Source organism: Onychostruthus taczanowskii, unplaced genomic scaffold, assembly GCF_017590055.1.
Source record: "Onychostruthus taczanowskii isolate IOZ18803 unplaced genomic scaffold, ASM1759005v1 scaffold5, whole genome shotgun sequence".
Classification (NCBI taxonomy): domain Eukaryota; kingdom Metazoa; phylum Chordata; class Aves; order Passeriformes; family Passeridae; genus Onychostruthus; species Onychostruthus taczanowskii.
The window spans coordinates 7,656,956-7,671,438 of record NW_024502568.1 but is presented as its reverse complement, the minus strand read 5'-3'; the positions used below and the strand labels follow the sequence as shown (position 1 = coordinate 7,671,438).

Here is a 14,483-nt window from a genome sequence, read left to right as displayed (position 1 = left end):
GGATTGAAATGTCCTATAAAACCCTGATTTGAAACTATATAAATCTAATTTTTCCCCTCCCCATGTAGCTCCTAGTGATTTTTACAGATGTGTTTTCAATAGGGATGCAATTATGGGCCTCTGGGTTTGGCTGCTCTGAGCTGGATGTGTGAGGGCTTTCTAGTTCTTCATTTTTTTTTCCCCCTAAGCAGCATTGAGCACCTGCAACTCTCATTGACTTTGTTTGGAACCTTGGATGCTTCAAATTGCATTCAGGGCATCCAAAGAGAAGCGTTTCAAAGCAATACTGACTCCTGGAAAACTCTGGCTTGTGTGCAGGGAGAGGAGGATTTTTTTTCTTCCTGCTTTTTAATATGATAAAGAAACACTGCAGTGGCTTAGTCTCTGGAAGGGAAGGGAAGATGAATGTAGCATACTGGACTGCAATGAGTATCACTGTCTAGATTGATTTGTTGGATAATTATGAGGGCTTTTAAGCTGCCATCCTGTAATAAGCTAAGTGATGCACTAAAGAGAAGCTGTTGCTTAACCCTAATAGCCTGGGTATCAATTGGCAGCTGCCTTTGCGGGCCAATACTTTTGGTACCTTTCCTTGAATTTCCCTGAGGTGGGGTGTGATAGTGAAGAGGCAAGCATGGTACAAGGTGCTGGTCCCACAAATAAATTAGGGCATGCTTGGTCTTCTTAATCTCCCGCAAAGCTTCTGTCTGGGTTGCACTTCTAGGACTTCTTAAATGTAATATTAAGGAAAGTGTGTGTGCGTGTGTTCACAATAGCCTGTGAATTAAGTTGGCAGCAGTGCCTTCTCTAGAGGGGCTGACCATAAATAAAAAAGTCCAAGTGACTTGGTAGAGGGCAGAGCTGAGTGTGGGAGTTCCTGCCTCAGTGCCACATCCTGAGCACTGGGGGCTTTTGAAAAACGTTGCTGAAGTCTCTGGGGCAACCTGATTTAGCACTGACCTGGAACAGCAGTAGGAGACACAGAGAGGTTTGGGCTCAGTGCACCAGTTTACATGAAAGAGTATTGCAATTCATGTGCAAGAGATGTGAAGAACTGCTTTGGGAGTGGAAGGAAACTGCTGTCTCTCCATTCCTGTGGCTCTGGGGACAGGATGGAGCTGATCTGCCATGACATCATGAGAAAAGCAATTGAGTCAGCTGAGATGCCATTTGTGGATGCTCTCCCCTGCTGGACTCTTTGGCCCCCTGCCCTGAGAAGCCCAAGCAACGTGGCCATTCATCCCTGCGAGGGGCACTCAGGTTGGGCTCCCTCCTTTGGCTGTCCCAGCTCCACGTGCTGCCAGATCTCCTTCTGCTGCTTCTTTCCTTTTTGGTGCTGGGCTGTTTGTGCAGCAGGGCTTGGAAACAGTGGAGCTGAGGGACACTCTTTCTCCGCTCACCCTGTACAGAGAGGAATGTGAAGCAGCACTACAACAAATTGAGCTGCATAAAGGGACTCTGTTCTCGGCCATCTCCTTGCTTGATTTTCAAATGGCAGAGGAATGCTTCCTTCTGTTTGGAGCTGGATGCTGTGGGAGCATGCACGCAGTGAGCAAAGGAATATGCCAAGGGCATTGCCAGTTACAGCCTCTAACAAAGATCAGCTTTATGACACTTGAAAAAGGGATGGGGTGAATAAGCACAGATTTTCAGGATTGCTTTGGTGGTTCTTTAAGATAAAAATGGCTTTGAAATGCAGTGTCTTCGGTAGGTGCAGATCATGGAACTACTGCATCTTTAAACAAGAGACAAATAGGCATTTTTAAATGCAAGCACCTCCCAACAAATGAGACCTTATGAACATCCTGTGTCTTGACCAAAGATGTGCTTGGTGGAGGCTGCTGGGTGTGAGCACAGCTGTCCCACACTGTCCAGCAGGAATCCCACAGCTGCTGTGTCTCAGGCATGTGCAGGCATGACACGAGCATGGCCGACTGCAGAAACATTCAGAGAATGCCTCAGACAGCCAACATCACCTCTACCCTGACCTCTGCCTTGCCAGAGTGAGTGTCTAGCTAGTCCTCTGCTCACCCCTTAGAGCAGGGAGAAACTGGAGAAGTTCAGAGTTTAATAGGAGTTATGGAAACATTTACCGCTGCAGTTGATGCTGGTTGTAAACATTTGAGACCTTCTGAACCAAATGCAATAGCGTGGCATGTCCTTAGCTAAACAAAAGGGAGTCTTGTGCTGATCTGGGGCATCTCTGCATGCCAGCCCTGAGCCAGGCTTCCTCTTGTGCAAAGGGCTGTGTAAACACACAGCCCTTTGCTTGGATGTGATCTAATTATAAATGCTTTAACCTGCAGCCAGCTCAGAGACCTGGGGCTCTGTGAAGGCACAGGCCTTTGCTGTGGCCTGAAATGCCACATGTGCTGGTACCTTGGACTTGGGGGGCTTTATCTGACATGCTGCAGAGCTGCTCAGAAAGCTGCCTTCGTGTTTCCAGGCAATTGAATTGTTACTCTCTGACCATCTGTCAGTGCTGGAGAGCCCTCAGTACAACTGTGAGGAGTGGTTACATGGACATATTCTGTACACTTGCAACAAATGGTCTCTTCTTGGTCCACCCAAAGACCCTCTGCAGCAAAATGGGAAGAAATTACTTTTCAAGCTCCAATTTGTCAATTGCATTAGCCAAGTGAACAGCTACTTATTTGTCACTCAAAATAGGTATTACTTCTATGCTGGCATCCATTGTGTGTTTTTTCTGTCCTCAAAATAAGGGTAGAATTGCTGCAAGTCTAGTAATGGATATTTGTATGGTACATTACAAGCAACAGATTAGGTTAATCCATTCTGCAAACCCTACCAGCTACCATCTGTGCATGGTGAACTAATTAACCCTTGAGATATCTGCTAATCCTGATGTGGTTTATAAAACCAGTTGGAGTATGTTTCTCCCTAAAGATGTCATTGTGTCCCCCACCTCACAAACCCCCTTGCTGGCTAGAGAAACCTGCAGACTCCTGGAGTAAGATCTTGCCATCTCCCCTTGCTGACCATCTTTCTTGGCTGGTTTTTAATGCCAAAGCAGTCAGATCCCAGTCACGAAGCTGAAGCATCTGGGACCTAGTGTTTGGTGGCAATAGGGAGCTGATGTGGGCTTCACACTTTTCTACACTTTTCTACACTGAGTCTCAGTGCTTCTCAACTACTGAGAGGATTCTCTTTGCTACCCTTGAGGTCAGATCCAGCACAAGAGGTGCTTTCAGAGTGTTCTCTGTAACCTGCCTTGCAGGTGACCAAGCCCTTGTGGTCACAACTCTCCATGTGCCTGGGCAGGAGCACTGCTGGATTCCCCTCCTGGAACCATAACCAAACTGCCCCTGCTCTGACTGCCCGCCTTGCTGCTGGGGGCAGAGCTGGCTTCAAGCCTTTGCTTGATGGCTTCCTCTGGCACTTTGTTGCTGTGCTGTAGGATGCTCCTCCAAGTGAAGGGAAATAAGCTTTAGTAAAATGGAAGTTATGGTTCTATCAGTCCTGCAGTGTTTCCTTTCCCTCATTGTTCAGATTCTGTCTGCATTGAGCTGGCTGTGCTTTGGCTGAGTCTGGCAGCTGAAGTCTATTTTAAGTAGTAATTGGGCACTTAGAATATTAAGTTAATGATTCGGTTCAAGCCAGTGTTGCCTCAGGATGCTGATCAGGCCTCAGGCTTCCTTGAATGAGTAAACCATCTTTCAGCTGGGTTTCCCTGTCCAGTTTTTGGACTAGCAGGATTATGGCTACACACAGCCAACAATCACGGTTTTCTTTCCCTCCTGTAATCTAAAACTAGGAAGGATATATCTGCTGGCAAGTAAATAAGAACTTCAGAGTCCATTGGAAGATACTTCACAAACTTTTTATAGAAACATTTGTAATGCTGTATTTTCCCTCAGTGGGGAAATTACTAAGCAGAGTTGAGAGAGTTTCAGCAATGACAGAAGTGGGGCCTCAAGTGAGAAACAAGCAGATTGTTGTAAAAACACCAAGGGCCCTCATGGCTGATCACTTTGTGGGATGCTGCCTAGGAATTATGGGTGGAGCTGATGGCCAAAGTTGCTTCCTTGGCCTAATTCTTCATTACTAGAGAGACTTTCTCGCCCTCATGCTCTAAGGATGAGCACTCTGACAGCTTCAGGGAGCGCCTTAGTTGCCATTTCTTTGCATTATTTAGGATAGGGTTTGTTTTTTTCTGCTTCCTTTGTAATTACCAAGGGAAATGCCTCAACTTGTGGCTTTTTCTGTCCTTACAGCTGAGCTATGCTCATCATTCAGAGCTTAACCTTTCTAACCCTGTCACTCTGCATGTGTCTAGCCTGCACTTAGTGTTCCATGATGCGTCTTGCTGTCTCTTTTTCCTTTTTATAAATGAGCTTTATTTTCTTGACTTAGTCTGAGCTGCCTCCTTTAAGACAATGTGGAGAGAATGAACAGTGTGTGCCACCCCTTCTGTGCTTAATCGTTCAATGGGGTAACAAATGTGTGAGCTCCCAGCTGGACCAGCAGGGCTGTGTGGCTGGAGCTGGTTTTACCTGTTTCAGGACTCAGGTGGTGACCCTGGGAGCAAAGCTTAGTAGATGCAATTGAGTGTGGAGGTCTCTGCCAGCTTCACAGGCCTATGGCAAGCATTTTGATACACATAGGTACAGGGTGAGCAGGGAATGTACAGCCTCCAGCCCTGGCAGGTGTTTTGTAATATTTGTGGGAAATGGCTGCATCAGAGGGAGAAGGAAGGACTGCTCCAAGAGACATATAGCGTGGCCTTTCCTTTGCCTTAAGGTTGCTGCAATATTGATGGGATGTCACCTGGAGCCGTGTTTATATTAAATGTTTAGTATTAGAACTGGGGGATGTCTTAACTAATCCAGCTGACTGTGAAATCTGGCTCAGTTTTACCTTCTCAGTCAGAAGAACTCTTAAGCCTTTTAACTGGGTTCTCAAAGAAGCCAAATCTAAGTGTGTTACTAAAGAGGCTGAAAAATCCAATTAACTATCATGGTCAATCCCAACATGAGGCAGTGCATCTTCTCTCAGAGTGGTGACTGCAGCAAATGCTGGGGGCTACCTGCTCCAAGCAGGGACTTGGTCATTGCTTAGTGAATCTGAGCCCAGCTGTTAGCAACAACGTTAGAATGTGGTTTTTAAGTCAAATGCTACTTTGAGTCATTCTGCTCTCATGGTGTTTGTCTCTGTAATCTGTTTCCCTATAGTTCCTCTGAAAGCTTCAGCTTGGAAAGTTTTGGTTTTTTTTAAGGTGGTGAATAGGATGCAGATCTGGTCAAGCCCATGGCAAGGTCCCAGGAACATCTTAAATCATGTAACTTGGTGTCTTAATCCTTGTAAGAAATCTGTGGTATGACATGATCCCTGCAGACTGAGGCAGGTGCTCTTGTTTGTATCCTGATGAATCACACGTGTGCACTGTGCTCCTTGCATTGTTTCCTGCAGAAGCAGGGATGGTGGACTGGCTCCTTGGTGCCGTTTGGCCTGTTGATGAGGATGGCTGGATGAGATAGTTTGCCAGTCACTATTTTATAACTTCACAAGCATGTACTGACAAGATTGCTCTTGATCAGAAATGGTGATCTGTTCCCTCATCATACGATTAACCTTCTTGGCTGTATGTACTAATTACTGCATGGAATTTAAAAACAGCAGATTCTGGCAGAACATTTTGCTTCTCATAGCTGCTGCTTTCCAGGAAGATAAAGGATTTAGTAATACAAAAAAGATAGAGTAGGCAAAAGCATAGCAGTTAAGGACCAAACAAAACTTTTAATTTAATTACTGGGGATATACATATTGGGCCTGGTTCTGGAAGAAGTTAGTAGTTAGTGGTCTCAGTGTGCATCTTGAATTCAGTCATCAATGACAGAGCTTCCTCTTCTCATGACTGAAAATTATTTTTCCTCAGGTAGTGAATTTGCTAAACTTCTGATCAGTTTATTGGCTTTTTCTTGATGCAGTTATTCCCCAAAGACCTAATTTTCTTCCCTGATCTTTTAAGAGACTGTAAGTCATTTTTTTAAAAACAAGTTTCTCATATAATTAGAGAAACCTCCATTCTGTGGGTTTGGGATTTTTTCCAAGGCAAGAATACTGCTCCTGTGCTCAGGTGCACTAGCAGAGAGCAGAATTGAGGAAGAGCTGCTGCTAAGTCCAGCAGATTTCATGTCCTTGCAGCATCTGTGCATGTGTGACCCAATTCTGCATCTTCAGTCAAGATGTGAATCTGTCCACTCCAATCCCACGCTCCAAATCCAGTCTGTAGTGTTCTGGCAGAAGGAAGCTGATCTCACACTTCTCCTTGTACACCATATTTTTAAAGTCACTGCTTAAACTGAAGTGCTTTGGACTTCTGCCTGAGGCTACTGACGAGAAGAGCAGATAGGAGACTTTATTCTGCACTGCTTCAGTTTTGTGCTGACAGGACATGTGGCCCATTAGATGTATAGTATCACTGTCCTCTTCTGGGTGGCCCATATGCTGGGGTGGGAGGAACACGGGATAAGAGAGAAAGAGATGTTTGTATGTTGTGTGGGTTTTCTGTTTTGCTCCTTGGCTTTTAAACTGAAGTGTGGGGACAGGGTGCAGGATTAGGGAAAAGAATGTGTTTGTGTTCTTTGCCGTTCCCAGTTCAGCATCAGTGCTGCAGAGAGCCTTGGGTCCGGGAGAGAGGGCAGGGAGACTGAGTGCAGGCAGGGCTGGAAAAATGAGGTGTGGCTTCAGCACAGCCATGGTAGAACATTTTGAACCCTGCAGATGCCTCAGAGTGTCTTCAGCCGAGCACAGAGAAAGCACTTGGTACCTTAGGGGATATAATGGCATTTCTCTTGGTTTTGAGAAATTCTCTGTTCTCCATCTGCTCCTGTTCTTCCTCCCTCTTCTGTCTGTCGATGGCAGATGGTATTAACACTGCCTGCGTTTTTCCTCTCTTGCACAGAGAGTACTGGTATTTTGATTTTGGCACACTGGATAAGGCAGGTGAGAAGTGCATTTGGGAGCTGGAGCAGAGGGTGATGATCCACAGCCACCACAGGAATCCGTATGGGGCACAGATGGGTCTGGCTGGCTGAGAGGAGCAGATAAAATCTTCCCTGAGCATTTTGGTCACTCAGTCTCATCCTGGTGAGCACTCTGTCCTCAGATTCTGGAAACCTGGATGTAGGGTATGTGTCCTTAACCTATTGAGAGCACTCACCCCTAAAATAGCACTCCCTAAGTGCATCCAGCTTTGTGCACGGCTTCACACCTGTCCCATTGGAGCTGGCCTGTGTCCAGGCTGCGTGACAGCACAAATCCTCTCTCCGGTTTGCTCTGGATGGAGTGGCTCACCCAACCAGAAATGGTTGGAAGCTTTACTTCCAGAGGTGTCCAGCAGGATTACAGTGTATGCACTGATTATTGGCCAGCTCTGCCTGGACACGCCAGTGCTGCTGAGTGTTCTGTGCTTGGCAGCATGGCTCCTTCACAGTTGGGACTTGACTCTTGCTCAATTTTTTGAGCCACACATGAATCCCAGCATGTGTACATACCTGTGAGTTTCCAAGTGCAACGTCTGAGGCTTTTCTGCCCTCCTCCTTGGCAGTGCTGGAAGCTGTTTTTTTCCTCAGAGGGGTGATGCTCTCAGTTTGTACAGCTGTAGATGTGGATTAGCATTCAGATATTCTAGGCACTTCCCAGCCAAACTTGGAACTGGTACAAAACTGTATGTGCAGGGGCTGTACCACAGGGATCATGTGGGAAACAATCCCCACTTGCCATGTGGAAAGAGTTAATGTGAGCAATGGCTGCCAGAACAAAAACTAAACAGTCCTGGATACTTCTGGGTCTGCGAATGGGATTAAAATGGGTTTTTACAGAAGTAAACAGAGTGGAAAATTGGGACTAAGTTTTCTTTGTGTTTGTACTTTTAGAAAGGATGAAGGACTGGATGAGGCTGTGAAAATGCAGCTGTGAGCGTGTCACTGTGCAGTTTGTCAAGCACACGATCCTCTGGCCCCAATCCTCTGTTCCAACTCAGGAAAGGGCTCCCTGGTTGTGGATTTCTCCCCTGCAGGAGTGAGTTATCCAGATGATCAATTTCTGAGGCACGCTCGAGTCACGTGAAAGCCAGATGTGAACATTTTCCAAGCAGTGTGTGTGGGTCTAGCATACGCCAGGCTACGTGGCAAGTGGACGTGGTCTGAGGTTGGTCTGCAGCGTGGTGGTGCCGGGGAGGCGACGAGCCCGACAGCTCCCAGTGGGATCCTTTCTGCCAGGGAGAGAGGAAGGTGCTGGCTGTGCTCCTCACTGCAGCCCAGCACCTCTGCCCCCACCCCCCACACTGACAGGCCCTCCCCTGGCTGCTCATGATGAAGCTGAACTTGGTGAATAAGACTAAAATTAAAGGCCTTATTTAATGCCTGCTGCCAATCCTCTTACTCAGATACTTTAGCTGGATTTGCATGTTTGATAATCTACTAGTCAAATATTTTTTCAGGATACAGCCCTCTTGAACAGATGGCATGGGGACTGGAGGTGATGTTCAGCTTCAAGTGTATAGAAGAGGAGATATCTCTGCAGGGATGAGAGGTTTACTTTAAAATGCAGTCTCCTATTGGGGAGAAAAATAATATATGTGTATTCATTCAATGACTATCTTAAAATACTTGCTTTAAACATGATGCAGCAGCACCCACAGACATAAGAGCAAGGAAAGCTTATTTAAGCTACCCTGGTGTGGGACAGCTGCTTGCCCAGCAATTACTGTAACAAATGAATCTGTCATTGTGGTGGTACCTAAGAAGTTTAATGTCTGACCAGGCTCACACTGAGCCAGGCACCAGGCACAAATGTTGGTTTTGTTTAGGTCCCTCTGGAGCCCGAGGGGAGAAGCATCAATGGCCCAGTTCAACAGGGTGCCCTGAGTAGGACTGTGTGAGATAGGTTGCAAGTGTTTTGATCTTTCTGTGCCATCCTCCCATTTCTCTAACTATCTGTTGTTCTCTGCCTAACTGAATGAATTAATTGTGTGAGCCCAGAATGCGTGGCAATGGTTCCAGTTTGGATGAAGGCTCATCTGCCTTTTTCCTCTTTCCAGCTGTGTTATAAAACTACACATAGACTCTGCATCAGAGGAATTCTCTGGTAAAAGTACTTCCACTTCTGGAGGGAGCTTAGCAAACCAAGTATTTCTGTCTTCCTCCCCTAGTCTACTACTGTAGCATTTTAGTGCCTTCCCATATAACCAAAGTGTCAAGCCCCAGCTGATGAGGAAGGGACTAGAGGAGAGAAACCTGGAGACAGGCTGACAAAGGATGGTCAGTGGATCTGGGAGATGGAGATTTTGGAGGGGGTCACAAGGATATGAGCATGGTGCACTGTCTGCAGATGGAAGCAGAAACAAACCCCACCGTTTTGGGGTTCCTCACTGAGCTTTCTGCTCTTGATTGGGCAGCCTCACCTTGTCAGGAGGAGGGGAGGTTGTTCCTTTGCTTGTCTGAAGAGTGCAGAAAGGAAGCAAGAAGGGGGAAAGTAGTGACAAAACCACACCAAGAAGCTCTGGACTGAGTAGACTGAGCCTGACTTTTGGGTTCTTTACCTGCTTGGGGCAGTAAGGTGTCCCACCTGAGCCCCCAGGTCAACAACATAGTGCTTCATGTATACCAGCTCCTTGGCAGGCTTGTCTTCCAAAATGTAGACTGAAATACAGGCTCATCTTCTGTTTTCTGCTCTGCCATATGTGATGAACATTGCAGCCAACAAGGCTCTAGGCCAGTTCTAAGAAGTGGACACATTTAAGGAACAGTATGGTCAGCCCACTTCTTGCTGACTTGTCAGATACCACTGTTGGCATCAGAACACACCCATTCCTCAGAAGAAGTACTTATTTCCCCCAGCTCCAGACTGAGGAATCACTGATTGCATTGCTTATTTTCTTTTTACCCCTTCAGTTAAGATGGGAAGGGTATAAGTCTACAAAATGAGTCTGCAAACCACTCAACTGCACTCATGGAACAGACCACTGTTGGAAAAGGACCAGATGTCAGTATCTCTTCAGTATGGCCACTTGTTCTTCTAATCCCTTTTTCAGTAATTTAAGTTGCACTGTAACAGCTGGGAGATTTTGGTATTCCCAGTTGATGTTAAAGGCTTAATGAGAACAAAACAGTTTTATTAGTTAAATGGCCCTGGACTGTTATCTTCTATGGAAGGCCACTTCCAAAGAGCAGGCCATACCTGTGTAATTAAACTCTTTGCCCTCCAAAGCAAGGTAATCACATCCAGATCATAGGGCCCTGTCTTTGGCCTGTGCTGATTTCTCAGCTATGCACAGAAATCATTTGGGGCAAGGGTTACATCTCCAGAACTACAACCACACTGAAACTCATGACCAGTGTGATCCAATTGCCCACAATTACTGCAGGACTGTTGTTGGGAAATACGTAGCTTAACAAGCTAGACAGCTTTTTGTTTTAAAAAAAGCTTGTTATAAAGATCCCTGGTAGCTTCAGCAACTGTGATTCTGTAGGAGAGTGTCCCTCCTGTTGCTGGCAGCAGTGTTAAATCACGGATGCTGGGCTCAACACTGAACTGAACATTTCAGACAGTGTTACTAACAAAAGGAAGGCATCAGTAGCTGCTGCTAAAATGTCCATGGTGGAGGAGTTCCTCTGCACCTGCCTGGGGCAGGAGCCCACCTGGATGTGCAGCACTGATGTGTACCATGAATGTGGTACCTGGATTTTGGTAGATTGAGCTCATGCATGTGATTCTAGACTGACTCCAGCTATTGTAGGTTTTTGTGGAAGTTTGCTCTGCTCTAACTGTACACAAGACAAATAGTCTGCTGCTAAAATGAGATGAGTGGAGCTGTATCACAAGCATAAAGCATTAGTCCCCAGCAGTCTGGCGCCTGCTCTCTTGCCAGAGGTGGGAGGAGCAGCAAGCAAACCAGTCTCACTGGCAGCACAAAAGCTTCTGCTGAAATCTAGAATAATATGTTTCATGTTCACCATAGCAACCAGCTTAATTTTGTCTTCAAAGCTTTTTTCCCTTCAACTCCTTCCTTTTCTTTCACACCTGAGGAACCCCCTTGACTCGTGGGAGGGTTGCCCAACTCCATCGTGGCAACTTGAAAGCAATGGGATGGGGTTCAGCAGCCACTTCCAGTGACATGCCTGCTGTGCTGCTATTTCTGTGCAGTGTGGCTCTGAAGGAAAGCCTCTTCTGTGCTCTTCACAACTGCCTCGGCCTCGTGACTTAGCTGTAATTTATGGATTCATGTTCTTTTTGAGCTTTTAAAAATAATTCTGGTAGGAGGAGTTTGTTCTGGCTCCAATTGAAGCCAGCAGCAGGGGCTGTGGGGGACTGGTGTTAAGAGCAGAATTGGGATGCCATTGCCCTAGGAGTGGCCTGCTTTGAGCAGGCAACTTTAATTTTCCTTCCAGATACTGAGATTCCCCCCCCCGCACTTCCAAGTGATCTGAGACCAGCCAGTGTTCAGCCGTGTGGCACTGGGGGAGAGGAGTGGCAGGAAGCAAAGGTTTGTTCGTTTACTGTTACCAATCCCATTGGAAACCAGCTCCAAGCCTCATGCAGAATTCCAGTAAAACCCTGTCCTAAAGGGGAAACCTGGGGCTGTTCAAAGCTTGTGTTTTGTTGGCTCAGGCACAGCATGTTTCTGAGGCCTCTGACCTCCTCCCCGTACGCTGGCTCCCGCCGCGGCTCTTCGTTTGAGCTCTCTGTGAAGTGGAATCTATCACTAATGTCTGATATTTTTATTATTTGTAGGGGGGACTCTTAAAAGCTGGTAGCAATTAGAGCTTAAACGTCTTGGAATAAAAAAAAAAAAAAATCCCCAAGAAGGAAGTTTAATGCTAAGCAGATGTGCAGGAGCAGCTGAAATATGCTGGCTGTCTTCTGCTTCAGAAGCAACCTCATCCACTTCTAGCTGCTGTCAGGCTGGGGCAGCTCAGAAGTGCTGCTGCTTTTATGCTGCTTCCTGGGCTGGGAAGCCCACACTGGTGACCTGTGGGATTGTTTACCAGTTAATACTTATATTGCCCTTCTTTTCTGGCTTAAGCCAATAGTTTTGACAAGGAGAAAAAATACTTTGTTTAAAAAGAAGTTTTTTTTGTGAGAAATTGCTGATTGCTAACAGAATTGCTTTATTTATGGTGAGATCTCACATGGGTGTCTGTCGATGTGGCTACTGTTGATCTAGGTTTAAACTCTGTCTTCTTGGGTGGACAGATCCAGGGTAGCCCTAAACTTGTGTTAAGTGCAGTGTATCTCCTCTAACTTTGGCTGTTTCTGTCTTTTGCTGCAGCTTGGGTGGGGGCAAACTTGAAACTTTCTCAGTTACTCCTGCAATACATCATCTGCTTGATTTATCATTGTCGTATTCAGGTTCTTCTGTGTGGAAAAAGATCTGACAGCTGACTGTAGTTCATAATTGTGCTCTGAAGGCAGTGGAAGTCTATTCAAAAGCTAATAGACAAGTTGCTGACAACAACTCCTTCACACCCTTTCCCGTGCGTGCCCGAGTCTGTAACAGAAACATGCTGTATATTCCCTCCAAGAGCTACAGCACAAGTTACTCTGCCAGATTATTTCCTGTTGCACTCCACCAATGCTAAGCCTTTTTCATTTTTTCTTAAATGGTAGTCCAAAGTAAATTATTGTTATTTATCACTGTGTATTTTGTAGTATATTGTGACAGTGCAGCACATGGGTTTGGGAGTCAGCTGGTTGAAAGACTTCAGGATTTTCTCCAAGCTGCCACTATAGAGAGTTTACTGCAAAGTAGTCAAAGCACTGAATCCATTTGAATTGCAGTGCACTACACAATGAAAATTCTGTCCCTAATTTAAAGAAAGGATTTCAAAACCTCAGCATTCCCTTAGTGCTGAGAAAACAGCAATGTGTTTCTTGGCCCTCTGGTTTCCATTGGGAAGGTTTGAAAGCTGTTTCTTAATGTTTGTATCATGCTAGCAATTCCTCAGTTCCATTGGTACTGTGAATCTATTATATTACTATCTATTAATCTTTTTATTGTCTTGGAGATACTCTGCAATTCAAAAGACAGTAACAAATAGACAAGGCCACCAGTATAGCCTGCTTTTCTCTCCACTTGGTTGATGGGTGCATCTTCTCTGTTGTTAAACTGCTGGGTGCAGAACAGGGTTCTCCATTGCAAATAGGCTTTCCAAATTGCATTTTGGGGTTGTAAGAATTTAGGAAATTCTTAGATTGTCATATAAACATATCTTTCTAGATGTCTCTTCTCCCAGGAAGGAGGGAGTAACAGCTGCCCTTCTGCTCCTTCATCCCACAGAAGGGGAATGTTTGTTATTTAGAAATGGGGGAAAATCTGTTAACTTTCAAAATGTATTTCCAGTGTATCCAAGAAAAAAATGAACAATTAACATTTGAAAATTATTCCCAAATTCCCAAGCCAAGTATTTCCACCTCATTTCATGGAGGGGGAGGGAAAACTTTTGATCTTGTTGGCAGCAACTCCTATCAGCTTTCACCTTAACCTGATCTCTGTCGCATTCATTGGTTAAAAAATGGATTTTCTACTTATACTCTGAATGTAACTTTATTGGAGTTTTGTACTCTTTTCTATGGAGCATTATTTGTCTATTGTTATTTTCCTTAATGCAATTCCATAGTAAGAAGATGCTTGTAGAAACTTATATGTGTTTGCTAAGCTCAATCTCTGCGAGTTGTCTGTGTGTCTTTTGGGTATGATTAACAGCTGCAAAGATAAATAGTTTTGCAGGTCTGAGGCTTAATAAGTCAAACTGTCTCTTGGTATGTGTCTTCTGAGCTATTGGGAATAAGCTCAGGGCATATCTTTTTCTTAGAGCTCAAAACTGGATGAGCTACAGATCAGTTTCAGAAGTTCTGCAAATCCACTAATACATAAAAATTAACTGGGTGCTTCTTATGACTTGACCTTCCTCTGAGTCCCCATCATGCCAACACTACTCTTACGAAAAGCTTTGCCTCTTTCAAAGCTGCCTTTACTAACTCTCAGATTTTCTGATATGACTGGTTTTGACTGTTTTCTTGTGTCTCTAATTACTTTCTTTTTTCATGGCTGCCCTATGATTGGATTTCAAGTTTGGATGTCCAGTTTGTCTGAGACTCCAAAAAAGAGTGTCGCTCCAGGTAAATTCTTGTGTCTTGGTGTTCTGCATGCTATTAAAACCAGAATTCTCTAGTTCAAGCTGTGTGTGGTTTTGGAGTTGTCTTGAATGTGAATCTCTGACAGTGGATACCCAGGATCTGTTGTCTAATTGTGTATTGGTTTTCATCATGCATGATTTCTGGTAAAGAAGAGCTTTGCTTTTCTGATGACTGCTTCACCTTGATGCTGCTAGCAGGGTTTAGTAGTCTGCAGGGTTTTATTTTCCTTGCCCAACCCAAACCCTCAGTCCAAGGCAGCTTCCCCTTTTGTGGTGGGCTGAGTCTGGTCACAGCTGAGTACCTGTACAGCTGTGCTCTCA

The 14,483-nt window shown here is 45.2% G+C and overlaps 1 protein-coding gene across 2 annotated transcripts in view; it reads left to right on the top strand.

The window, feature by feature from the left end:
* SH3PXD2A (SH3 and PX domains 2A) overlaps positions 1-14,483 on the top strand; it is a 247,844-nt gene that overhangs the window by 152,517 nt on the left and 80,844 nt on the right. For both annotated transcript variants that reach the window (XM_041415388.1, XM_041415386.1), the window contains exon 7: positions 14,098-14,145. In XM_041415388.1, coding sequence (XP_041271322.1) covers positions 14,098-14,145 — 48 coding nt within the window. The remainder of the gene's footprint in view (positions 1-14,097; positions 14,146-14,483) is intronic.